Source organism: Sceloporus occidentalis, unplaced genomic scaffold (genome assembly GCF_023333645.1).
Source record: "Sceloporus occidentalis isolate IW3139 unplaced genomic scaffold, rSceOcc1.0.p SCAF_2, whole genome shotgun sequence".
Lineage (NCBI taxonomy): Eukaryota > Metazoa > Chordata > Lepidosauria > Squamata > Phrynosomatidae > Sceloporus > Sceloporus occidentalis.
The window spans coordinates 64,283,826-64,310,981 of record NW_028316982.1 but is presented as its reverse complement, the minus strand read 5'-3'; the positions used below and the strand labels follow the sequence as shown (position 1 = coordinate 64,310,981).

The window sequence follows — 27,156 nt, the reverse complement described above, 5'->3', positions numbered from 1 at the left end:
CTGGTTAGTTTAACTGCATTATGCTCAAGTATGTTAGCTCTATATGCAAATCATAAAACTGTAGGTAATTGGAGCACGTTGCAAACATACAAATGTCATATCCATTTCAACTGTGAAAAACAACCCAAGAGCTGTATCTCTGCCAGACCAAAATATGGTAATTAAGAAGCCTGTGATGTAAAACAGCCTGCTTCAAGTGGAAAGAGGAAGACTTGAGTGTGAAATACTGTATTTTGCTGGATGGGAAACAGACTCTCCTGAAATGCTGGAAAGCCATTGCAAATCACTGAAGACAGTTCTAAGCTAGACAGCCAATGATCTGACTCAATATAAAGGCAAAAGAAGCAAGGATCTTATAGCATCTTTTTTATTATTTGGCATAAGCATCATCAGATGCTGGTTCCAAATAGAACTTGCTAGTTTTTAAGGTGCCATAAAATTCAGCATTTTTGCTGCAAAGACTAACGAAGTTAACCCTCTGGAAGTATATAGGCAACTTGGTATGTTCCTATAGTCAGGGAAAATGTATGATTTTCCCTTCCCTATTTTAAGCTCCCTGATTAAAAAAAGAAAAGCACTAAAAGACAATAGTTTTCAAAAGTACACTGTACTTGCTCAGAGGCAATGTGTTTTGGCCAGCAATACTTGGCATAGTGGAATCAAGTCTAAGCTGAACATCTCAAACTGTGTAACACTGCTTGATGTTGTACAAAAGAGGAAACAGGAAATGTCTGTATTTAAAGTATGTTTATTCTTACAAGGCAACAGTTTCAAAATTGCAACAGAGCCAACGCAGGTGTCCACCTTAAACTGGCAGAGACAACATCACTTTAAACTGGTAGTGACAACTTTGAATGAAGGAAAGAAGAATTTGCAAACCATCCTGCCCATTTTCTGCTTCTTTATTTAGAGAAGGAAAAACCATGTGTAAGTGGTGTAACATTTCATCACTGTGTAGCAAGACACAGGCTCATACAACAAATGAGCAAACTCCTTAGACACCAGATAGAGATTTTGCAACAACAGCTATTGCTTTGCCAGCAGCCAGCTCTCAAAGCCCATAGTCACAGGCCTCATGGCTGTTTTTCAGGTACAGCTCAAGGTAGCCTTTGTATGTCTGAGAGTCCGTCATTGTAGCCTGAACAGCTGGATCCAGCTTCATGACTTCAACCCATTGTTTTAGTGTCGGAGTGTGATCCAGACAACTGTAGAACAGAAAAAGCCTTGAGGTTAACTGTAAAATCTATCTCTCTTTGATTACTTTGTCTTTAAAGGAGAAAAAGGAACCTAGCTAAGTAACAAAAGCAATTGGTGGGGAGGGAGGTCCTGAAACTTGAAGAATATCTGCCAGTCAGTCCATTTGTGTGGACAATTCTGAGCTAGATTCACCTCCAATGGTAACTAGCTTGTTACAAGTGCATTTGGTCAGAAAGGCACACATGTTGCCTGTAACCACCTAAAAAAAAAAACTGCCTCAAAGTAAATATAAGCACAGCCAAACTACTCCAGTCTAGGAGTTTCAGATGCATAGTTTCAAGACTTCTAAATGCTAACAGTTTGAATTTAAGTTGTCAAAACCATGCAGCTGAGACAGAATAGGGCTGGCACAATTAGATGTGGCAAAAGTAACCAGTAACAAATAAAAATTGTAATTAATTTCCTTCTGCAATAACTAAGGCAAAACTATCTTACAACTCCAATTTAAAAGATAATATCACTAATCTCTGTAGTATAATGGGACTGTTTAGTTACTTTTCTAGTCAAGAGTTGTACGGCCAAACTTAATAGCAAGATAGACATGAAGAAGCAAGTGTTTGGCCTTTGTTCCACAAAACAGTGGCTTATTGTTATTCAATTTTTTTAAATGATTAAAAAGTAACTCTTTTAGCTATCTGAGAAATAGGAAAGTAAAGTGCTATTCAATTTTTTTTTTATTAAAATGGTAACTATTGGCCCAAAAACTAAGTTTAATTACTTTTAGAATAATTGTTAAAGCTATGGAAATGATTAATATTAAAAACTCTCTTGCTGGATTAGACCAATATACACCTAGTTATGGTACTTCTGTGTTACCTACTACTCAGCCTGGATTCTCTGGACTGCATATGTAAAAATACATAAAATCATCAAAATACAGTTCCAGTATGAAAAACACACTAAATTACAACCAATGCAAAACAACAACAACAACCCAGTACCAAAAACATGATGCAAGCAGCTCTTAGAGTGGCAGAACACCACAACTTCCAAAATATATAAAAGTCTTTTAAGCACCCACATAAAAGGCCAGGACATTAAAAAGACATTTGCCTGTCACTGAAACGACAAAGCAGGGAAGCGCATTCCTCAACCAGGATTGCTACCATGTTCTGGCTGGATCTATACCTAAGCATACAGTGACACCTGGAGAAGGCTCACCAATGAGAGCCTCAAAATCCAGGCATTTATGTAGGCACAGAAGGAGGCAAACCTATGTATAAACTAGTGTAACCTTCCTCCTTCCAGTCATCAGCCAGAAGCTCATAAGCCAAACAAAAAGGACAGAACCACCTGTTCCCCAGGCTCAGCAAGGATGTTCTATTTAATCTGCACAGCTAAATGGCTTAATTTATTCAGCAGTAACCATTTATCTCAAGGTTTGTCATACAGGGTGCTACAGAATCCAACTGGGATGGAGTTGGTCTCAGACTTGAAACTAAAAAGCCTCCTAAACAGAAAGGTTTGTCTAGAAGACTTTTATTCTGCCCTAAACCAAGTTTTTATTCTAATTTCTTTTCTTTTTCATTCTCTTAAAAAAAGGAAAATGAAGCAAAGATCTAGAAGACAGTAAACCTCTATTATCAGTTTAACAGGATTTGGAGCCAAGTTCATACCTAATGTTATGTCAAAGAGCAAAATTTTAGACCTAGTTTTACTTCTACTGTTTGATTTTACTGAACAGATGTTTAAGATAAATTTCTCATAAGAATCTCAAATGATTGAATGTGAACTAAATGGGGATGTGTGGCTACTGGTGAAAGAAATGTTATCCTTCTCTAATTAATCTCTAAACCTGAGCATAGTTTTGATACTATTTATCCTTGTGAATATATCAATGACAGTTTTAATCTTTCCACAATAGCTGCACAAGAATTTGCTTAAGGTTGTACAGCAAACCATTTGTATAATTATTTTTAATCAGAATAACCACGCTGATTGGAAGATTCTGGATGCTGTAGTCCCAAAATGGTAGCCTATCCAAGCTCCAATTATGTGTAGCCATATTCATGTGAGAATAAAGAAAATGAACCCTCTGGGCCCTTTTCCCTGCCTCTCCCCTGCCAGCTGCTCTCAAACAGCCTCAAGACACTGGTTTAAGTACTGGATGGAGCAGGGCAGCTGCAGTTGGATACCCAAGTGTGAAAGGGCTTACTCAAATAACTGGAAGGACTCCATGCGCTCAAACCATGGCCAGATCAGATAGTCAATCATGGTCACTGAGTTCCCACCAAAGAATTTAGTCTTGTGGTTTACCAGAATCTGAAAAGGAAGGAAAAGAAGATTTCCAAATAGCACCATTTAGCACAACCCAAAGGCCTGGAGAAATTGACATCTTCTGGCCAATCAAGCATTTCATTTCTAGAGGTAGATATATACAACAAAGTCCATACATAGCTCCCAAGGTATATTACTCTGGCTTGCACAAGACTGCAGTGCATCATGGGAAAATGAGTTTTAATTTTGTACATTCCATGGTAACTACAGAAATTACCTATGGTGCTGAGGAAGCTCTAGGATGCTTCTGTCCTATTTCTGTCTCTGTTTACCTTTCAATGTGTTTATTCTAGTTTCTTTTTTCAAAACTTTAAACTAAGAGATCCTTGTACTTTCTCCAAACGGGTATTGGAAAAGGGAAAGACAGAATCTTCACTAAAATGGAATTATGAAAATTTATCAAGGGAAAGGGCAGAAGGATAAAGAGCTGAGATCTTAAGAAGTGAGGATCCTTTGGTAGCTTCTGGGTGTTTGCAAAGGGAACTCATGGTAAGAGATACCTCAGAAAGTTCTTGCTCACAGAGGAAGTCATGGTTCATACAGACTTCCTCAGAAACCCAAGCACCAAAGGAAGCACGCCCATCTTTTAACACTTCCTTACACGCCAGTACCATGCCATTTCATAAAGGCAGAAGCAGTGCTAAGAACATCCATCACGTGCAGATAGTTCTGTTCTTCCATTCCCTCCACCTCCTACCCATGCCACTTGGATTTTCTGCAGTCTGAGAAAATATTTAAAAAAAAACATGGCAAATATACAATAGAGCCACATGTGAATTAAGAGGGCTCATGTGAGTGCTGCATAAACTGTGAGAAATGGTTATACTGGAGTTCAGTCCTAATCTGAAGTCATCCTAAAAGTTCCAAGTCTCTTACAAAATGAAATTTATACAAGTGTGAATATGGCTCCCTCTAGTGGAAGTCAGCAGACAGCTTTTTAAGATGGACCAGCTGAAGCTTTTCTAGAGTACTGTAATCCAATAGCAGTTTTGTGGAACAGGCACTAATGAGTGTTCCTTTATACAGAAGTTGCTTTTAGGATCAGAATGCGTATTAGGTCTTCCTTACCCTAAAAATCATGAAGTACACCTATAAAAATAAGGCACAAAATGCAAAGCAATGTAGTTTTTAACCCAGCTTCAACCAATCCGAGAGCACAGCTGGAATGTCATGCAAATGTATACAGTATATACATCTAGTTTCAGTCAGAAAACTGAAGGAAACATTTGCACAAAGGAAACTGCGCCAGCACATGAACACGTTTTACAGCTTTCTTTGGAGGAATTAGGGACCCAATTCTTACCTCTTCAAATTTGAGCAGGTTTTCACAGAACTCAGTTTTCACAGCAGACACATCCTCGCCACTCCTGATACCCAAAAGACATTTGAAGGCCAGAGCAGGCAGCTAATTAAAGCATAAAATTGCACTTTTATCAAGCTGCCGGAAGGTTCTGCATTCAAACAACATAAGTAGGATAACAAAAGACAAGGGACAATCCTGACACCCTCACCACAATTATGGGACCTCCACTGTCAAACATTCTTGTCGATAAGAGCAATGTTAGTGATACCCCAGTCTGGCTTCCACTGCTAAACCATTCAGAACTAATAAAATCTGTTATACTTGTGGGTCATACATCTGCTTCATCTGTACTAGGGTACAGAACTTCTGGTCCTCCAGATGCGTCAGACCTGACTAGCACCCGAAAGGTATGGGATTATCAGAGCTGTATTCTAGAACATCTGGACTGGAGGACCAAAAGTATCCCAGCCCTGATCAACATTATTAAAGGTGCTACTAATGATATAAGGGAGCAAGTGTTGCATAGTGGTTTGAGTGTTGGGTTGCAACTCTGAAAATCAGGGTTGAATTCCCAGCTTGGCCATGGAAACCCATTGAGTTATCTTGGGCAAGTCACATGCTCTCAGCCTCATGGGATGGTGAAGGCAAACCTCCTCTGAGAAAATCTTGTCAAGGACACCCCATGATAGGTTTGCCTTACGGTCACCATAAATCAGAAGTGACTGGAAGGCACACAACAAGAACAATTGATGATGTAAAAAAGCCAGCATGATGTTGTGATTTGGGTGCTGGACTATGATTCTGGAGACCAGGGTTCAAATCCCTGCTTGGCCATGAAAAGCCACTGCGTAACTTTGGGAAATTCATACTCTCTTGACCTCAGTCAGAAACGACTTGAAGGCACACAACACCTCTAATGATGTAAACCTCTCCTTTAGTTTAAAATTTCTTCTGAGCTTAAAATTGAGCATTAGATACAACATGAGGTTACATAACCCACTAACCTTAAGACCACTACTCATTCCCATAAATACATTTTTGCTCTGGGACAGAAAGGGGTTAAGGGTTGTAATATGGCCACAACTTTAATACAATACATGGCAGTGATATTCAATCAGACACCATCGTAAATCAATCCAAATATCAAATATGACATATGTATCAGTGGTCATAAATCAATCCCAATACAGACATAAATCTGTTATAACGTGGCCATAAATCAAGATTAAAACAAGTCAATCACATTATATAGTAGACTATTTGAAAACATACCAATTCCTTCTTAGCTGTATTATACTTTTACAAGTTGAAACTGGTTTCCCATTGCCCTTCAGTACATACCTTGGAGAACTGTTCCAAGAGCATCTTCTGGTAGGCTTTCTCATACGGATCTGTAGGGTACAGCTTCTTCTCTGGATATGCTTCATCTAAATACTCGCAAGTGATTGGAGACTCATAAATCAGCTGACCCTTGCTGGTCTCCAATACAGGTACCAGCCCAAATGGACTTTTCTTAAAAAACCAATCTGGCTTGTTTTTCAAGTTTATATTAATAATTTCATGCCTAAAATGGGATGATATGGAAAAGAACCGTCATTTTTGACAGCAGTTTGTTGCTACAAGACACAGTGGTAAAATTATCCAAGTTTTTAAAAACTGTCCAATAATCTCAAACTATATGCATTTTTCAAGTGGTTACAATAGTAAGAGAAATCCAAATTTAACTCCTAACCCTGGAAGAGTGGAAGATAAGGTTATACTTACTTCAACTTTTTATTATTTATGTATTTATATAAAAGACTGACATTCTGGCTTTCCACTATAAAAAACAGCTCAGCAACATTGAAAGATACAACACTTCCCACAATTATGACCAAACATACAAAAGGGCACAAATAAAATTCAGTGCTTTCAATATTTAGTGCTATCACAACTTGCACTCTTCCACTTTGCTGCTGGTTTAACCTTGGTTTTATGGACTACAATGCCTTTTATTGACACTAGTTTTATCTTGGTTTTATTATATGCTATTACTCATATTTTACATGTTTAAAGTACTGTACACCATCAGAGACCTCTGGTTGTTGGGTAATCAAAAACTACAATAAATAAATACTTTTTAAAAAGCTAATAAAATCACCATTTAGCGTTCACAATTCACTAGAAGAGCCAGCATGGTATAGCTGTTTGGGTGATGAACCGAGTGATGACTCTGGGAGAAAAGGCCTCAAATCCCTATTCAGCCTTGGAAACCCACTGGCTGACCTTAGGCAAGTCACACTCTCTCAGCCTCAGATGAAGGCAATGGCAAATCCTTTCTCAACAAATCCTGCCAAGAAACACTGTGATAGTTTGCCTTAGGGTCACCGCAAGTGGGAAACAAGGCAATAGGAAAGGAAAAAGAGGGAGCAAGATGTCAACAAACACACATACGCAGAAGAGAATTCCATAGGAAGGTTAAGGCCATACTCTAAGTGGTTTTGGTGTCACTAAAACACATGGAAAAGTGTTCGTTTTACTGCAAGGCAATTGGTTTCAATATTCCATTTTACATGGCTTTCTAAGATCCATTTTAAGATATATTTTATATGACTCTCTAAAGGTAAACTATGGCACGTTACAGACCGCCCGTTTGGGGCGGCCTGTAACTGGCCCTTTCCCTGCCGGATTGGGGCCTCAGCTGCCACAGCGGCAGCCTCTGAGGCCCCGATCCACTGCTTTCTGGGGAGAAAGGGGCCGCTCGGCCTTTTTCTCATTTGCGTCACTGGTGTAGCCGTATAGAGGCTGCGCCAGCGACGCAAATCATGGGAGGATCTCCGAAACAGAGCTCCTTCCGAGGCTGTGGAAAGGGCGCCCCAGGCGCCCTCGCATGGCCCCACTACGTCACTTCCGTGCCGCCCCGTTTGGAGGCGGCGTGGTTGTGACGTAGTCATGGCGGCCCCTGTGTGGAACGGACACCACCATTTTGCACATCCTGGAGACGTACTAGGGTTAGGTGCGTGCGTAAGGCACGCACTTTCCCTAACCCTAGTACGTCCCCAGGATGCACTTTACACCCGTGCAGAACGGGCCAACATGAAGCGCAGCAGAAGCATCCCACTGTGCACCTAAGTCCCTAAATAAGATTTGAGCTGGGCAGAGAGGAGAATTTCAATATCTATAATGAAACATAGCTTCTCTTCATGTGTAATGCCATCAGATTAACAAAAGATTTTTCAGTATTTCTTCAAAAGACTAAACACACAATTGTTATTTTATTACATCCTGCATCAAAGTAGATTCTATGGGCCAGTATATACAGAATCATAGCTGCTTACCATGAAGGCCCATTACAGTGCATTCACTGATGTATTAAAAAATACGCATTAAAAAATAAAAATAAAATCCAGCTACCTAGAACTATCACAATCACAATCCACTAAAGAGGGACTGAATGAGAAAGTAACCTCTTGGCCGTTACCAACTAAAACATTACAGTAAGCTCTACATAGACAACTAACACAGCCACCAAATTGGTGGTGAGAAGAACTACACAAGTAATAAGCAGCCTGGCAAATAAAGGTGGAAATACACTCAAGATAAACAATCATCGTAACGGAAATGTTTGCCAGGAATTAGCAACTTTAGGCTCTATGCCCCTTATCATTAGATCATTCTTCAATTATCCCAAGATACTTTTTTATTTGCCTCCCTATAACCTTTTGCGGACCTAATGTTATTTCCAGATAGCTTTCTCCAGTCTACTGCCATCCAAATATATTGGAGTACAACTCCCATCATGCACAGGCAACATGCTGGCAGAAGACGATGGGGGCTGTAATCCAGCACACTCATACAACAAGTCAAAGGAATTGGGAAGTCATTATGTACTTTAATATACAGCAACATATCATTAACCTTCAGCTGAAAAGGGAGTTTTGTATTTTGAAATGTGACTAATAAAGCACATGAAGCCTAATTAAATCAGGGAGATGCGGGCCTATCTTTAATTATGTGTTTTAAACTGTTTTAACTTCATTTTTCAACAATATAGTTTAATTGGATCTTTTAAAACTTTTGTACTAATAGTTTTTCAGTCGCATTTCATTTTAATTGGTTGCAAGCTGCCTTGGGTCCTGTACTGAGAGAAACGTGGGATATAAAAGTGAGAGCCAGCATGGCGTAGGGGTTTGAGAGTTAGACTGAGAATCTGGAGACCAGGGTTCAATTCCCCACTAGACCATGAAACCCACTGGGTGACCTTGGGCAAGTCACATGCTCTCAGCCTCAGAGGAAGGAAAAGGCAAACCTCTAAAGAGATTCTACTGAAACATTAGGAAAAACATCCTGACAGTAAGAGCTGTTTGACAGTGGAATACGCTGCCTTGGAGTGTGGTGGAGTCTCCTCCTTCGGAGGTTTTCAGAGTCTGGATGGCCATCTGTCAGGAGTGTTTTGATTGTGTATTCCTGTATGCCAGGAAGTTGGACTGGATGACCTTTGAGGTCTCTTCTAACTATGTGATTATATGGGGATTATCACACCCCACGCTTCCTGTGCTTAAATCGCTGGCAAAATGCTCCAGAAGCATGAAGGTGTGATAGCTGGTCGCCCTTCTGAAGGATCATTGAAGCGTCCCCAATAAATAAATAGTATTGCTCTCACTTGATTCCTTTGGCTTTCAGGACTAGCCGTGTTCTCTGTGCAAAGGGACAGTAGTTCATACTGTAGAGACGGATGACTCCTTCAGGCACAGGCCCTGGAGCAGAGCTTCCTGTAAAGCAAGGGTAATTCTGGTCAGAACTAGAACAGTTATCACCTTTCCCTGAAGAAACAAAATAGGTAGACCAGGACACAGAAAAAGGAGGAAGATAAAACACGGGGGGGGGGGGGGGGCGGATTGGAGAACCTTCCTAAGAACATAGGCCCTGTACATACGGGCCCTTTAGCACGTCCTAGCAACGTGCTAGGGTTGCCTCGGGGCGCCGTTTCCAGACGCCCCACAACACTAGGACATTGCTAGGGCATCACAGCTGTGCAGCACCATATACATGTATTTCTCCAGCATCTTTCACCATCCTTCACCAGATAGGGATCTGCAGAATGTGGTCCATCCATAAGGACCACTGCCAATAATTGTAGTAGTCATGTAGACTCTTGAGATCAGGGTTCGATTCCCTACTCAGTCCCAGAAACCCACGGGGTGACCTTGGGCAAGTCACATAGGCGCGTTACAGACGTGCCTAAAAGTACGTGCTCAGCACATACTAGGGTTAGAAAGGGGCGTCCCTTCCGGATGCCCCCAACCCTAGTACGTGCTCAGCACGTACAAAATGGTGGCGCCCGTTCTACACGGGGGCCGCCATGACGATGTCACCACTGCGCTGCCTCCAAATGAGGCAGCATGGTTGTGACGTCGTCGCACTGCGCGAGGGCGCCTAGAGCGTCCTCTCCGCGGCACGAGAAGGAGCTCCGAAACAGAGCTCCTTCTGGGGTTTGCATCGCTGGGCACAGCCTTTACATGGCTGCACCAGCGACGCAAAGGAGAAAGGGGCCGAGTGGCCCCTTTCTCCTCCTCCCTGCCGCCATCGGGTGTCCTTGGGGCTTGAAGCCCCAAGGACACCCCTTTCCAGGCTGCGGGGAAGCGGCCTTTTGCAGCTTCCTCGTGGCCTGGAAAGGGCGTATCGGGGCCTCGGAGGCTGCCGTTGTGGCAGCTGAGGCCCCGATACAGCGGGGAAAGGGCCGGATACAGGCCACCCCAAAGGGGTGGTCTGTAACGCGCCTTCCTTTCAGCCCCAGAAAACCCTGTGATAGGTTCACCTGAAGTCAGAAATGATGCTGGTTATGACTGATAAGGTCCTGAGTCCAGGTTATCTGAAGGACCATATTCTCCACGCAAGTCTCGCGAAACTCCAAGATCTTCATGGTTTCTGTTGCTCTTAGTAGTGTCATAGGCACATTTCAATGGGGAGACAAAAGAGGGCCTTCTTGGTGGCTGCTCCCTGAAATTCCTTTACATCATTTACATTTACAAGACGGGGTCCGTCGAAGAAAATACTTTTTTTCACTAAGCTTTCAGGAACTAAAGTTCAAAACACACTACAAAAATAATCCAGTTTGAGACTGCTTTAACTGCACTGGCTTAATGCTAGGGGATTCTGGGAACTGTGAGACATTTAGCCTTCTCTGTCACAATAAACTACAAATCCCAGGATTCCATAGCACTGAGCCAGGGCAATTAAAGTGGTCTCAAACTGAATTATTCTGCTGTGTGTTTTGGACTGAAGTAACTGTTTTAAGGAAAAGGTCTTAACAGATTATACAATTTTTAATGGATGTTTGAAGTTGTTTCTAATTGATCAGTGTTTAAATATCATACAGTGCATTTTAATAGTAGCCTTACCTCTCTCTCTCTGTATATGTGTGTGTGTGTATAACCTAACAAGTCCCTAAGCTAAATGTTTATTTTAATTAATTTAAATTTAATTAATGTTTATTTATTATTTATATGCTGCCACTACCTATGCACCTATTTTAATTTATAAGGCCATGGTGAGTTCTAGATGGGGTGGCAGCAGCATATAAATAATAAATAAACATCTAGGTTAGGGACTTACTAGGTGAGATATACAGCAACTCTGAACCAGCTCCTTAAACGTGAATGAATTAAGCAGTCACGTTATCAACACAAGTTTCCAGGTTGCTGATTGGGATGCCTTTGGCAAATAAAGGCAGGAACACCAACCTGTCCCCACCCTTTCTTTCACTTCACTATGCAGAGGGATGTTGTAGCACCTTTGACACTCACTAAAAGAAAGAAGTTGGTAACATGAGTTTCCTAGACTTGAGCCTACTTCCTTAGATGCACTTTAGGCTCAAGTCTAGGAAAGCTTGGGCTTCCAGATTCTTTCTTTCAACAAGTCTCAAAAGTACTACAAGAACCCTTTCTGTGCTGATTTTCCAGACTAACATGGCTATGGCTTTGAATTGTTTCATATCAGATGGAACCACAGAGTTGGAAGTGACCCCAAGGACCATCTAGTGGAAACCCCCTGCCATGCAAGAACTCACAATTAAACTGATAGATGGCCATCCAGCCTCTGTTTAAAGACCTCCAAAAGAAGGAGAGTCTACCACTATCCAAGGGAGTGTGGCTCACTGTCAAAAAGCTCTTATTGTCAGGAAGTTCTTCCTAATGTTGAGGTGGAATCTCTTTTCCTGTAGCTTGCATCCATTGCTCTGTGTTCTAGTCTTTGGAGGAGCAGAAAACAAGCTTGCTCCCTCCTCAATGTGACACCCCTTCAAATACTTAAACAGGCCATTATATCACCTCTTAATCATCTCTTCTCCAGGCTAAACATCCCCAGCTCCCTAAGTCTCTCCTCATAAGGCATGGTTTCCAGACCCTTCGCCATTTTGGTCACCTTCTTTTGGACATGCTCCAGTTTCTCAACATCCCTTTTGAAACTGCGGTGCTCTTAGAAATGGACAGATGTTCTTGCAAAGGCAGAACACCATCCCTCAAGGCAGACCTTATTTTTGTGGTTGCTGCGGTGCACCTTCAAAGTCGTTTCTGATCAGAGGGGTGACACTTTTGCCTTCCTCTGAAGCTGAGAGAGTGCGTCTTGCCAAAGGTCACTTGGGCTCCAACGTCTGAGTGGCCATTCGAATCCTGATGTAGTCGCAACCCAACACTTCAATCATTATACATAGGAGTTTGGTTTGAAATGTAGCATCATTGGGGGGGGGGGGGGGCTGCACATGACCACACTGAATATTAGGTGATGAATGTAAATCTGCTTTGAATCTCACTTTGGGAGAAAAGTGGGATATAAATCCAAGAGAAATAAACTTACAAAATTTAAAAGCAGGAAGTTACACTTAAAAACAATACAAACACAGCAAATGCAAAATTAAAGTAAGATCCCTCCTGAGAATCTAAACCCCACCCTCAACTCTTCATAAATACAGGGTGAGCAAATACGTCCTCCTTTTCTAAGGCCTGTCCTCTACTTACACCTTCTGTCCAGGAGGGACTTCCAAATGTCCTCCATTTTGAGCAGGACTAAGACACATGCACTGATATTTCTAAGAGTGTTTTTAGCTCAGGGTGGCCAGGACCTGCCCTCCATTCCCAGGACACATCCTACATTATGATTTCACCCTTCTCCCCAGGAGGAATTCCACAATGCCCTCCATTTTGAGCAGGGCTAAAGAGCATGAACTGACATCCTTAAGAGTGCTTTCATCCCAGGGTCCCCCATTTTGCAGGTCCTCCATGGAGGAGAGGACAGGCCTGGTCCCCCTGCTGCAGGGCTGCCACAGGAGAGGGAAAGGGAAAGAGAAAGAGGGGAGGCAGCAAGAGGAGCAGCATCCTGCCAGGAGGCCTCTGTCTCACCTTTGCCTAGGCTGCGGGCGGATTCCCCAGACATGCTGCTGCCTCTCAAGCCAGCCTTCCTTCTCTCTCTGTCTATCGCCTGCCTCCTCCCTTCTTGAGCCTCGGCTGGCCCCGCCCACTCCTATTACGCAACAATGCCTTTCAAGACAAACACACACACACACCCAGAGCTTGAAGAGTACAGCAGGCCCTTTGCAGCCCTGGCTCCATGGGCCACAGAGAAGGAGGGGGCCACATATTATTCGTATCCTCTTCTTCTTCTTCTTCTTCATCATAGCCCAGGCTGCCTGGGCCAGAAAGAAGAGGGGGCCCCAGATATCATCATCATCATATTATTATTATTATTATTATTGTATTGTATTTATACTCCCTTCTTTACAGAGATCTTGCAGAACCTTTGAGGCTGCTCTCAGACCAGCTTACAAACTGTTAATTAGACTATTTATTTATTTATTTATTTATTTATTATTATTATATTGCATACCCCCTTCTTTAGAAATGCTCTCAGAGCGGCTTACAAATTGTTAATTAGATATATTATTATATATTATTATTACTATTACTATTGTATTTATATCCCTTTCTTTAGGAATGCTCTCAGAGCGGCTGACAAATTGTTAATTAGACAATTCATTGTTATTACCATTATCATTATTATCATTATTATTATATTGTATTTATACCCCCTTCTTGAGAAATGCTCTCAGAGTGGCTTACAAATTGTTAATCAGACAATTTATTGTTGTTGTTGTTGTTGTTGTATTTATACACTGAGATCAGAGTTCAAATCCTAGCTGGGCCATGGAAACCCACTGGGTGACCTTGGAGAGGTCACACTCTCTCAGCCTCAGAAGATGGACATGGCAAACAACTTCTTGCCTTGAAAATCCTATGATAGTTTCTTCTGTTTCAACCAATCTTGATGCCAAATAACAATGCATGCCATATTTCCTATATTTTAAAATCTGGTAAGGCACATCCCCCTCTGTCTCTTGTAAAACCCTATGGTAGTTTCACTGCCTTAGAGTCACCATAAGTGAGAAAGGATTTAAAGGCACACAAGTAAACAGCAGCCCAGACTGCATCTGCATTGAAGTATTAATGCAGTTTGAAACCGCTTTAATTGCCATGGCTCCATGCTATGGAACTCCGGGATTTGTAGTTTTGTGAGATATTTAGCCTTCTCTGTCAGATAATTCTAGTGACACAACAAACTACAAATCTCAGGATTCCAAATAATAGAGCCAGGACAAGTCACAGTGGTATCAAACTGGACTAATGAGTGCAGATATAGCCCAGGATTGATCAAGTTTGAATTAATCCAGATTTAAGCTGTATAGAAATATAAATGCCTTTGCTAAATGCTATTGCTAAATAGGGAAAGGCACAGGCAGTAATGCATCCCCCTCAAACACATTTAGGATATATTTAATCCCTTTGAATATATATATATATAGAGAGAGAGATTTTGAGAGAGAGAGAGAGAGTCAGATCTCCACATTTGCAACTTAGACTTTTTGTGGATTTGATTATTTGTTGAATAGATCAATACGTTCTCTCTAGGAAACTCTGGAACCTCCAGCACAACTCTACTGGAAGTTTTGCAGGAGGACCTACAAATTACTAGAGAAAACACTTCTCTAGGCATTTGTAGGTCCTCCAGTGTGATTCTAGAGTCAACATCTGGCAGATTTTGAACATAGAATTGCTCTGGAGGACCTAGATATTCCTAGAAAGGTGTTCTCTTAGGTTATTTTTTTCCATTTGTGCTTTTTCTACTTTCACAATGATCCTGCGTCCCAACCCTGTTGACTGTGGAGGACCCACTGTATCAGTTGTATGTCATATTCGGCATCCTCCAACAAATCCACTGTTTTATTTGGAAAACTTTGATCAGGGAGGGCAAGCAGCTTCCTTTTGGAAGAGTGGAACTGAAAGCCTTCAGTTTGCTGAAGGAGTTTATCACATGAAGGAGATTGGGAGTTTATCCCGTGAATATCCCAGAAAAATCGTGTAACTATGTGAAATGCTTTCACTTGATGTTGCACAAAACTGCCACTAAAGTGGTCACAAAGAAGCATTAACGCACATCTTTTTACTTTCTGGATTTCAGCAACAATGCATTTTCAATAGCACTATTTGCGAATTGCGTGTGATATTCGCACAATTACTTGCCATTTTCACTTTGTTTGTGGGATGCTTTAAAAGTGCTTCATTCTCTCTTTAATGCCTAAATTAGTCCCAGTGTGATAAACTCGAACGTTTACAAGCAATATGTGCAAGAAGCTAAACCAAGACAGCTCTTAAAGATGCATGTAACACAATGTGTGGGATGCCCTTGAAGGTTTCTTTCCAACCACAATGAAAAGAGTTTAAAATAAGAAAAGAAAGAAAAGACTCATCCAGACCAACTATACCCTGACTGGACTAAAGTTAATGATTTGTGTATTTATTTCTCAAACAGAATAGAAGCATAATCAAAATCATTGTGGCTCTTGCATTTAAAAAATAAAATCATGAGCAGCAAACATGCTGGAGAAAACTGAAATGAAAAGTCCATGATCATGACTTATTTCTTTATGGTTTAAAATATCCACCTTTTAAAATAGGATAAGAAACCTGTCGACCTGTTTATAAACTACTACTCTCAATACCATCTTTTTAAAATCATCTTTTCCCTGATGAAGAAGCCAGTGGAAGGAACTTCAAAAGCTTGCATGAGGCGTTTTGCACATTTTGGTTGGCTAGTGAAGGTACCGCTGCTCTTTTGGAGATTTTGGATTTTGCTTTACTCTCCTTAGAGTTTCAGCATCAACCAGACTGGCTAAAGCAGATGATGGGAACTGCAGTCGCAGAGAGATAGCCCTGTTTAAGAGTTTTTTCACAAAGTGACTTACCAGTAATAAAAAAATATTTTTAAAAATGCCAACAATCTAAAGGTATAATAAAAAGAGTGGATTTATAAAATTGAGTGAAGTTTACAAAATTGGTGTGAATGAATTCTTGTCCAGGTGACTGACCAAAGTAAACACACCCATGTTTTCTTCCTAGTTGCCCTTCTTTGCTTGCAGGAGCTTCTTCTCCCTCTTTCATCATTACTTAATCTTCAGCAGTAATAGTGACTTAGCATTTTGAGTCACACCCTTCTCCTTTTGACCTTTCCAGCTTCCTTAGTTTTAAGAAGTTCATACTGTGGTTTTCAGCACTTTAAGAAACATGCTTTTCTCATTCTAATTTGTGCAAGAGGTTAAGAACGACAGATTTCCAGGTGCATCTACAGTGCAGAAATAATGCAGTGTTGCGCCACCTCAAGTGCTCTAGTGCAGTTAAATGGTGTCCAACTGCTTATTTACACAGTGTAGATGCACACTAAGATGCCTGTACTAACAGACTGTGACATCTGTAACAATGATGCCAAATTGGCTTTTGAGGTGTATCGTCATTCATCCCCTTTAAGCTGTATAGAAATGTAAATGCTATTGCTAAATGGGCAAAGGGGCAGGCAGTAAAGTTTTCCCCTTTGAATATATATAGTTGGATCTCCAATCTGAGGCTTTGACTTTTGTGGATTTGATTATTTCTCAAGTTGATCAATAGATCTCTCTAGGAATCTCTACACCCTCCAATGCAACTCTGCTGGAAGTTGACCATAAAGTTGCACAGGAGGACCTACAGATTATTAGAGAAAACACTTATCTAGGCATTTGTTGGTCCTTCAGTGTGATTCTGTGATTAACTTCTGGCAGATGTTGGCCATAGAATTACGCAGAAGGACCTAGATATTCCTAGAGAGGCGTTCTCTCGGGTTATTTTTTTCAATTTCTTTTTTTTCTACTTTCACAGGGATCCTGTGTCCCAACCCCAGTGACTATGGAGGATCCACTATATCAATTTGTATGTCAAATTCAGCATTTTATTTGGAAAACTTTTATCAGGGAGGGCAAGCTGCTGCCTTTTAGAGAGTGTAACTGAAAGCCCTCAGTTTGATGAAGGAGTTTATCACACAAAGGAGATCAGGAATTTATCCCATGAATATCCTGGAAAAATCACGTAATTACACAAAACAATTTCACATGACGTCGCACAAAACCCACCATTAAAGTGGTCACAAAGCAGCATTAACATGCATCTTTTTACTTTCGGAATTTCAGCGACAATGCATTTCTGATATCACTTTATTTGTGGAATTGCGTGTAATATTCACACACTTATTTATTTATTTATTTATTTATTTACTGTATTTATACCCCACCCTTCAGCCCTAAAGGCTCTCAGAGCAGCTTACAATTATTATTATTTTTAATAAGACAGTTTTTGGTTGCAAAATATCCATCTTTTAGAAGGGGATAAGAAACCTGTTATCCCTTTTATGAACTACTACTCTCATTAACATCTTTTAAAAATCATCTTTTGCCTGATCAAGAAGCAAGTGGAACTTGGAAAACATACATGATGTGTTTTAAGCATTTTGGTTGGTCAGTGAAGATACCACTCTTTTGGAGATTTTGGATTTTGCTTTACTCTCATTAGAGTTTCACCATTAACCAGACTGGCTAAAGCAGATGGTGGGAACTGCAGTAACAGTGGGACAGTGATGCTTAAGAAAGTTTTTTTTCACAAAGTGACACACAAGTAATAAAAAAATTAAGAATGTCTGCAATCTAAACGTACAACAAAAAGAGTAGATTTATAAAATTCAGTGAATTTACAAAATCAACATGAATGAATTCATACCCCGGTGACTGACAGGAGTGAACACCCATATTTTTTTTCTAGTTACCCTTCTTTGGTTGCAGAAGCTTCTCCCTCTTTCATCATTAGCTAATCTTCAACAGTAATAGTGACTAAGCATTTTGAGGCACACACACCCTTCTCCTTTTGACCTTTGCAGCTTCCTTAGTTTTAAGGAGTTCATACTGTGGTTTTCAGCACTTTAAGAAACATGCTTTTCTCCTTCTAATTTGTGCAACAGGTTAGGAACAACAGATTTCCAGGTGCATCTACAGTGCAGAAATAATGCAGTGTTGCGCCACTTTAAGTGCTGTAGTGCAGTTAAATGGTGTCAGACTGCTTTATTTACATGGTGTAGATGCACACTAAGATGCCTGTACTAACAGACTGTGACATCTATAACAATGGTGTCACGTTGGCTTTTGAAGTGTATTTTCATTCATCCCCTTGTCAGGCCTGCATACAGCAACTAATCCCATGGGTACTTGCGTTTTTAAAAAATGGAACTTATTTCAGAATGCTAGGGCTCAAGTACTGGAAAGTCTCAAGTAATTACAAAGAGAACTTTTTTCTGATCAAGTAAAGAAAGGTATTTTAATAATGAAAAACCTGTATGCCGAAAATATCATACACAGAGCAGGCTTAGATTCAGAATCAGGAGGAGTGAAGATCAGAGGAGGAACGTTAACAGCTTAAAATATGCAGATGTCAAAATACAATTAGCAGAAACCAACAAAGACCTGGAGTAATTATTGAAGAAGATCAAAGGTCAAAGTGCTAGAAGGTAGGCTTAATGTTGAAGGTTACAAAAACAAAAAATAATAGTCATTATTTACAGAACCATTATAGGAAGATCTAAAAGAATTCATTGCAGATAATGAGAAAATTGAAATAGTAAAGAGTTCCTATACCTTAGATCAAACATTGATCAGAACAAAGACTGCAGTCAGAAATCAGAAGAAGACTAGGGCCTGATCCAAACCGGTGCTTTGCGCCAGCCTAAACATGTAGTAGGGTTGCCTGGGGGTGGAATGACTGCAGGCCCCACAACCCTACTACATAGCGGTGGCATAACAATGGCAGTGTACATGGTGCACATGGGCACCACCATTGTGACATAAGTGCTGCGCAGTGTCTGCATGGCGCCATGCGTTGCTTGTAACGTCACGAGTGCGCCAATAGTGCACTCGTGATGACACTGCAGCATTGCACAAAGAACCCGGAAATTTGCTCTGCAGTGGTGGTGCACTGTTTGGGGGCTGCGTCGTCCTTGAGGAGCAAAAATGGGCGCCAGCAGACTGCCATTTCTTGGCGGCCTGTCCCACGCGCATGATTGGGAATGGCAGCGATGAAAGAATTGCCCAAGATCCTAAGGTGTATGGCTCCCATGAGCTTGCAGGACCTGAACAGAGCAGGACTGGGAGGACAGGGTCCTGGAGCTGTCTCATCCACAGGATCACCATCAGTTGAGATAAATTTGAGGGCAGTTAACAAGAACAAGAAATGAAGATCCACAGCCACTCTGAATTATTATTATTCTATTTATTTATTTATATGCTGTTTTCCTCCTCCCCCCCCCCCTTGAAATTAGAAAATAGAACTTTCAGATCAAATAGTGCCCATGATGATACCATCTTAGATAGGGATGCCATATCCCGCCTGTAGGCGGGGCAATCCCGCTTTTGGTGGTCCTGGCCCGGTCCCGGTCCGGTTTCCAGGCAAAAGGGGGGACTGCCCCGCCCGCAGCCACCCACCTCCTCCTCCTCCGCCGCCGCCTCTGCCCCCGCGCGCTCCCTGTATGGCCGCGGCTGCTCATGCAGCCGGCCAGCCATTTACTGCCTCCGCCTCCTCCGCCTTTCTAGCCCCGCGCGCAAGCAGGGGCGAGTGCGCGCTGCCGCCGGCCAGCCAGGGCCAAGACAAGCGCCCAGCGCGCGAGGCGGAGGTGGAAGAGGAGGTGGGTGGCTGCTGCCTGCCTGCTTCCGGTGCGCGGACGGGGAGCGCGCAGGAAGGCCCCTCCTCCTCCTCTGCCTCCGCCTGCCTTGGCGCGCTCCCCGTCCGTGCACCGGAAGCAGGCAGGCAGCAGCCACCCACCTCCTCTTCCGCCTCCGCCTCGCGCGCTGGGCGCTTGTCTTGGCCCTGGCTGGCCGGCAGCAGCGCGCACTCGCCCCTGCTTGCGCGTGGGGCTAGAAAGGCAGAGGAGGCGGAGGTGGCCGCCTGCCTCTGCCACTGGAGTGCGCAGAGGGGGAGCGCGCCAAGGCGGCGGCGGAGGAGGAGGAAGGATGAAGGAGGAGGAAGGAGAGGAGGAGGGAGGAAGGAGGGATGAAGGAGGAAGAAGAGGAGGAGGAAGAAAAGGAGGAGGGATGAAGGAGGAAGAAGAGGGGGAGGAGGAAGCATGAAGGAGGAGGAAGGAGAGGAGGAAGGATGAAGGAGGAGGAAGAGGAGGAGGAGGATTTCCATTCCATTTGTACAGGTTTGCTTTAACAATGATACTGGTGATGATGATGGTGGTGGTGGTGGTATTGATATCAGCAAGCCTCTGAGGTGATTTTTACAAACTCATGTGCAGTAAAGAAAAACCAAAGTCCCTTGACCAAGTACACACTTCTGAGAAGTATAGTTGGTGCGAGACACATGAAACCAAGGGCAAATCACTTCTTGTTAAACCACCTTGACATATTCAGTATGCATAGCTATGTGAACCCATGTTCAGTGTGAAACCCAAAGAGTTTGGTTATGCAATAAGCCTCTGAAATATGCAAGAGATTACCATGTTAAGTAAAGCCATGTTCAATGCCCAAATGTGCTGTCCTGTGTTTTGGGATGGGGAGGGGGATGGTTTGGCCAGAAAGGGAAGTACATTTGTGCCATCTGTCTAGGAATAATGCCCAAATGTCCTCCATTTTGATCATGCCTAAGAAACATGCATTTATATTAACATTTTTTTAAAAACAGCAATTTTTTGTGTGTCCTCCATTTAAAAAAAATTGCCCTACATTTGAAAATTTTGTCCTACACGTGTCCTACATTTGTCCCAGTTTGGAGGTCCTGACTTATGGCAACCCTAATCTTAGAGCAAGTGCTTTATGGGGGAAAAACACTAGGGCGGGGGAAAGATAATAGCTGCACTACATCATTTAACTGTTTAGATGCCCTCTGACTGAGAAAATCTTATATTTGGTCATCTCTTGGAGCCATTTTTCTTTACTTGCACTTTGTTGTTGTTGTTAACCACCCCCAAGTCGATCTCGATGGTGACTCTGTGGATGAGACATCTCCAAGATTCTCTTACCACCACTATTCTTCTAAGTTCTTGCAGATTCATATCTGTGTCCTCCTGTGCCCTGAATCCATCCAACACTACGATCGCTACCATTGCTTGCACTACCAGCAGCAACCAAATCAATAAATGGTGGAGAGTTTCCCCTCTTAACAACCAGATACTTGATGCAGTGCCACCCTACTGCTAGACACCAAGTATTGGCAACTGCAGTGGGTCCAGGGGTCAATTTTCTGTCGTTGCAGCACTCTTGGTGGCGGGGGGTGGGCATGGTCTGTCAAAACAGTCAAGAAAAATGGAAATGATTGCAAATATACTTTCTGGTTTTTAAAAATGCTAGGAGGTGGTTGGAACTAAACAGTGCAAAGAGGGCACGGCAACATATTTAAAAGGTGAATTGTTGCTTTGTAAAGCTTCCAGGGGATGCTATTAACCTCCTTCCTCCTTTTATCTGAAAAGTGGTAGTCTGGGAGTACGGAGGGACCAAGGGCCACAAATACCATTTTTGAAGGCCATATACTGGCCCAGGCTACAGCTAAGGCTTGTCCTGAGAAAGCTGAATAACATTTTATTTGAGTACTTATTTTTACCTTCACATGAGTTCATGACCTCAAGTTGTACTTGAGAGATAACAGGCACTTCAGAGTTTTATCACTTGCTTATCATACTTAAACATTATCTCAAATGTACTGCATGCTGCTCTTCAGTCTCTTTATTACCAATCTATTACTTTGTTGTAGTTATTGTGTGCCCTCAAGTCCTTTTTGACGTATGGTGGCCCTAAGGCAAATCTATCATGGGGTTTTATTATGGTACTTATTTGAGCAAATAACAGTTCAATCACTTTTAAGCTTAGGCACAATGGTACATGAAAAGGAATGAAACTAAAGGAACCTTATGCACAAGTCAAAAGTCAGTTTGAAAGGGACACACCTATGTGGACAGAGACTTTGCTTTAAAAAAAATAAATTGTAGAGCTTTTCTGTGTATCTTGTTTTGAAATAAAGAGAATATTAATCAAGTGTATCACATAAAATAAGTGGGTTATATAATATATGCCCGCCTTCTCTCAACTAGGTAAGTATTTTATCTTGTGTGTGCCTTCAAGTCATTTTCAGCGTATGACAACTCTAAGGCAAACATCACTATCACAAGATTTTCTTGGCAAGATTTCTCAAGAGAGAGTTTGCTGTTGCCTCCTCTGAGCCACGTTGTGCAGATTCGTATAGCCATACACATATTCCCCCCCACAGAGCCATGACACCCAATATACTCTCGCAGACAAAGGTGATAAGTACACAAGGCAAATTCTCAGATATCCTGTTTCAGAATAACACAAACAGTCTAGTGACATGTCATAGCCACAACAATAAACACACTGACCAGGTTTTAAAATAATGGAAAGCATGTGGGGTTTTTTTATGTAGTTATCTGAATTCATGGGTTATCTATAGTTCTCCCTGCAGCTGCACACAGGAGGTCACATAAGGAGCAAGAGGGAAACAAACTAGAAATGAGGAAAACAAACTGGCCATGCAGTCATTTTTCAGAGAAGTAGCTTTGTTAGTCTCTTGCAACATACAGAAGAGGAAAGGGGGGAAGAGAAATGTGACAGCACCCTTAAGACTAGCTGGTTTTTAATTTGGCATGGGCTTTTGTGAACATAAATCCTCTTCGGATGGAGTTAGTTGTTGTCAACTGTTGTCAAGTTGACTCCGACTTATGGCAACCCTATAAATGAGAGACCTGCAAGTCACACTGTTATCAACAGTCCTGCTCAGGTCTTGCAGACTCCAGACTGTGGCTTCTTTGATTGAATCAATCCATCTGGAATGCAATCTTTCTCTTTTCCTACAGCCTTCCATCTTTGCCAAGCCTTATTGTCTTTTCTAATGAGCCATGTCTTCTCATAATATGGCCAAAGTATGACAGTCTCAGCATCATCTTGGCTTCTAGGGAGACTTCAGCCTTGATTTGCTCTAGCACCCATTTATTTGTCTTTTTAGCATTCCCCAGCATCTTCTCCAGAACCACATTTATTTATTTTTTCCCATATATGTTTAACACATCAATAAAAGAAAAAAGCAACATCAACATCAACTACAATAACAAAACAATAACAGGAAAAATATCACAAAATCCCAAACAAACAGAGGATATATACTTAAAAAGAAAACACATAAACAGTAAAAAATGACTTCCCACCTCTACCCTTTGGCTGTTATTAATAATTTAATGGTATATAATCACTTTTACATAAGGAAGCAAACATTTAAATAAATTTCCTCTATTTTATTTGACTTATATTCTTAATTAATGTCACATTACTTTACAGATTATTGGGTTCATGATAATGACTCCATATCAAGATCCCAATTTTCACAGATAGGTTTGTTTAGTATTATTCTAAAGCTTGTGTTGCTATGGGTCCACAGTTTGAGTTTAAATAGTCAACCATATCTTCCCAGTCCTTTAATGAATTCCTTCATTGATCTGTTCCTGATCAATGATGATATGGCCAAAGTACAACAGCCTCAATTTGATCATCTTGGCATCAAGGCAGTTAAAGTGGTCTCAAACTGGATTATTTCTGCAATATGTTTTGGACTTTTACCATGTATGGAATGAAAAATGCCAAATGTCCAAGCTGGATTCAAGAAAGGAAGAGGCACTGGGGGAGTGCATCTACCCTGTGGAAATAATGTACTTGGCACCATTTTAACTGCTGTGGTTCCCTCCTACAGAATCCTGAGATTTGTAGTTTTGTGAGGCACTCTTTGACAGAGAAGGCTAAAGACCTCATAAAAATACAGATACCAGGATTCCTTAGGATGGAGCTACAGCACTTACAGTGCTGTAAACCTGTGCATTATTTATAAGCCAGTGTGGTGTAGTGGTTTGAGTGTTGGACCTTGACTTTGGAGACCAGGGTTCTATTCCCAGCTCGGCCATGAAACCCATTGGGTGATTCTGGTCAAGTCACACTCTCTCAGCCTCCAAGGATGGCAATGACAAGCCTTCTCTGAACAAATCTTGTCAAGAAAACCCAATTTAAGAGTTGCCATAAGTCAGAAACAACTTGAAGGTACACAACTACAATCAAAGACGCACCCAAGACTTGGGAGCTCAGAGTTTGACTCCCTGCTGGGCCAGGAAAACTCATTAGGTGACCTTGGGCGAGTCACACACTCTCGGCCCCAGAAAACCTCATTACAGTGGGACCTTGTTATCCACTGGAGTTTGGTTCCAGGATCCCCCTTGGATAACAAAATCTGTGGATGCTCAAGTCCCATTAAATATAATGGCAGAGGAAAATGGTATCCCTTATATAAAATGGAAAATCAAAGTTTGCTATTTGGAATTTCTACTTTTTTTTAATATTTTCAAGCTCTGGATCAGGGGTCGGCAACCTCCGGCCCGCGGGCCGGATGCAGCCCGCGGAGGCCTGGCGGCCGGCCCCTGCCTTCCGTTGCTGCTGCCGCGGCGGCAGCTGCCCATCGCGGCGTTTCGCCGCTCTGGGCGCCGCCATTTTGGGCGGCAAAATGGTGGCGAAGTCTTGCGTGACCTCCCTCGAGGTCGCACGAGACTTCGCGGCCATTTTAGGTGAAAAAATGGCGGTGCCCAGAGCAGCCTCTGGGGCTATGGGCGCCGCCATTTTTTCACCCAAAATGGCGGCGAAATCTTGCGCGACCTTGGGGGAGGTCGCGCAAGACTTCGCCGCCATTTTGCTGCCCAAAATGGCGGCGCCCAGAGCGGCGAAAAGCTGCGATGGGCGGCCGCGGCGGCAGCGGCGGCGGGCCTTTGAGAGGCCCACTACCGTCTCTGGGGCCCTCCAGCAGGGCTCCAAAGGTGGCAGTGGGCCTCTGGGGGGCCCTTTGCCGTTCCTGGGGCCCTCCAGGAGGGCTCCGAGGGCGGCAGGGGGCCTCTGGGGGGCCCTTTGCCGTCCCTGGGGCCCTCCAGCAGGGCTCCGAGGGCGGCAGGGGGCCTCTGGGGGGCCCTTTGCCGTCCCTGGGGCCCTCCAGGAGTGCTCCAAGGGCGGCAGGGGGCCTCTGGGGGACCCTTTGCCGTCCTTGGGGCCCTCCAGGAGGGCTCCGAGGGCGGCAGGGGGCCTCTGGGGGGCCCGCTGCCGTCCCTGGGGCCCTCCAGGAGGGCTCCGAGGGCGGCAGGGGGGCTGCTGCCATCCCTGGGGCCCTCCAGGAGGGCTCCGAGGGCGGCAGGGGGCCTCTGGGGGACCCTTTGCCGTCCCTGGGGCCCTCCAGGAGGGCTCCGAGGGCGGCAGGGGGCCTCTGGGGGGCCTGCTGCCGTCCCTGGGGCCCTCCAGGAGGGCTCCGAGGGCGGCAGGGGGCCTCTGGGGGGCCCTTTGCCATCCCTGGGGCCCTCCAGTAGGGCTCCGAGGGCGGCAGGGGGCCTCTGGGGGGCCCTTTGCCGTCCCTGGGGCCCTCCAGGAGGGCTCCGAGGGACGGCAGGGGGCCTCTGGGAGGCCCGGTGCTGTCGCTGGGGCCCTCCAGCGCTGGTGGCTCCCACCAGCTTTTTTGCCGGTCTCTGACGGGGCCTGGGGCCCCGTCAGAGGCCAGCAAAGGTGGGGAGGCCTGGGCCCCGGAGGGTGGAAGCTCCGCCCCCGGCACGCAGCCCCGCCCCGGAGGGTGGAAGCTCCACCCCCCGCATGTGGCCCCGCCCCGGAGGGTTGAGGCTCCACCCGCGGCTTCGGCCCCCCAGTCGCCTGAGGGACACCAACCCGGACCCCGGCTCAAAAAGGTTGCCTACCCCTGCTCTGGATGCTTGAATCCGTGAATGAAAAATCCGTGGATAAGGAGGGCCAACTGTATAGGTTCACCATAAGCCCAGGGTGACCAGAGGTCCTCCTTTTCCAGGACATGTCTTCCAGTTCAGCCTTCTCTCCAGGAGGAATTCCAAAATATCCTTCATTTGGAGCATAATTAAGAAGGAGGGATGTATATTCCTACAAGTGTGTCTGGCTTTTATTCGGCCATGCCCTACATTCCCCCCAAAAGTCCTACATTTTGCAGTGCCATGATGCCCTCCTTGGTGGTGAGGACATCTCCAGTCATCCTGCATAAGCCAGAAACAACTTGGGAGACACACAAAGGCCTCCTTTCTGGGCAAGACAGCAAGAGTGAACAGCAACAACAAAAAGTTATTTCCAGATTTAACAAGCTGAAACCCACCATCCTGGGCCAGCATGGTACAGTGGTTTGAGTGCTGAACTCTGGAGACCAGATTCAAACCCTTGCTTGTCCAAGGAGGAAACCCAGTGAGTGATCTTGGCCAAGTGGTTCTCCAAACTGTCCCCTGTAAGAGATTTTGGTCTTCAGCTCCCAGAAGGCTCAGCCATGTTGGCCAAGGGCCTGGGACTCTGGGAGCTGAAGTCCAAAACCCCTTAAAAAGCACAGTTTGGGGACTACTGTATTACAGGAGCCTTAGCAATGCTTTTTTTTGCACCAGTGTATATGCACCTGAGGAAGTAGACCAGTGGCCCAAACTGTCCCCTTTAAGAGCTTTTGGACTTCATCTCCCAGAAGCCTCAGCCATGTTGGCCAATGGTCTGGGATTCTGGGAGCTGAAGTCCAAAATTACTTAAAGGGCACAGTTTGGGGAACCACTGGTTCTTATTCTAAAGATGGTATTGCTTTGGAGGCTCCCCAGTTAGTCAGTCATGGCTGTTTAGGATAGGTTCGCCTTAGGGCAGCCATAAATTGGTTCATCAACATCAACACTACTAACAAGCCACCTTTAGAAAGGGGTACTTAAAATGGCCCCTCCCTCCTCAACAGCCTTGAGCAAAGCGTCCTAAAATGGCGGGCGGGAGAGAGAGAGAGAGAGAGAGAGAGAGAGAGAGAGAGAGGAGGAAAAGGGGGCGGAGTCGCACAGCAGCCAATGTCGGGAGGGCCTGGGCCGGCGTTGCTAGGAGACGGGCA

At 43.6% G+C, this 27,156-nt stretch overlaps 2 protein-coding genes across 3 annotated transcripts in view; one reads left to right on the top strand and one right to left on the bottom strand.

Annotated features, from left to right (window-relative positions):
- Positions 1–17,219, top strand: part of ITPRIP (inositol 1,4,5-trisphosphate receptor interacting protein) — a 56,468-nt gene extending 39,249 nt beyond the window's left edge. The window contains exon 3 of the transcript XR_016280045.1: positions 17,056–17,219. The gene's annotated coding sequence lies outside the window, so the exon portion shown is untranslated. The remainder of the gene's footprint in view (positions 1–17,055) is intronic.
- GSTO1 (glutathione S-transferase omega 1) lies at positions 733–13,395 on the bottom strand. Of its 2 annotated transcripts, none has more exons than XM_089509834.1 (6): positions 13,377–13,395; positions 9,480–9,588; positions 6,179–6,401; positions 4,838–4,939; positions 3,413–3,519; positions 733–1,205 (listed from the first exon to the last, which is right to left on the bottom strand). In XM_089509834.1, exons 2-6 carry the CDS (start codon positions 9,536–9,538, stop codon positions 1,052–1,054), a joined length of 645 nt encoding a protein of 214 aa, XP_089365960.1. In that variant the 5' UTR covers positions 9,539–9,588; positions 13,377–13,395; the 3' UTR covers positions 733–1,051. The 2 variants fall into 2 exon arrangements, with proteins under 2 accessions (XP_089365960.1, XP_089365961.1); XM_089509835.1 differs by lacking the exon at positions 13,377–13,395 and adding an exon at positions 13,213–13,315.
- Positions 17,220–27,156: the final 9,937 nt, after the last annotated feature.

Bases quoted from the DNA above. Each gene is read 5' to 3' on its own strand.
- GSTO1 (XM_089509835.1), bottom strand. From the start codon at position 13,246: ATGTCTGGGGAATCCGCCCGCAGCCTAGGCAAAG. The intron at 9,589-13,212 runs GTGAGACAGAGG...CTTGCTTTACAG, and splicing joins CGCCCGCAGCCTAGGCAAAG to GAAGCTCTGCTCCAGGGCCT. The intron at 4,940-6,178 runs GTATGTACTGAA...TGCTTTAATTAG, and splicing joins TCTTGGAACAGTTCTCCAAG to CTGCCTGCTCTGGCCTTCAA.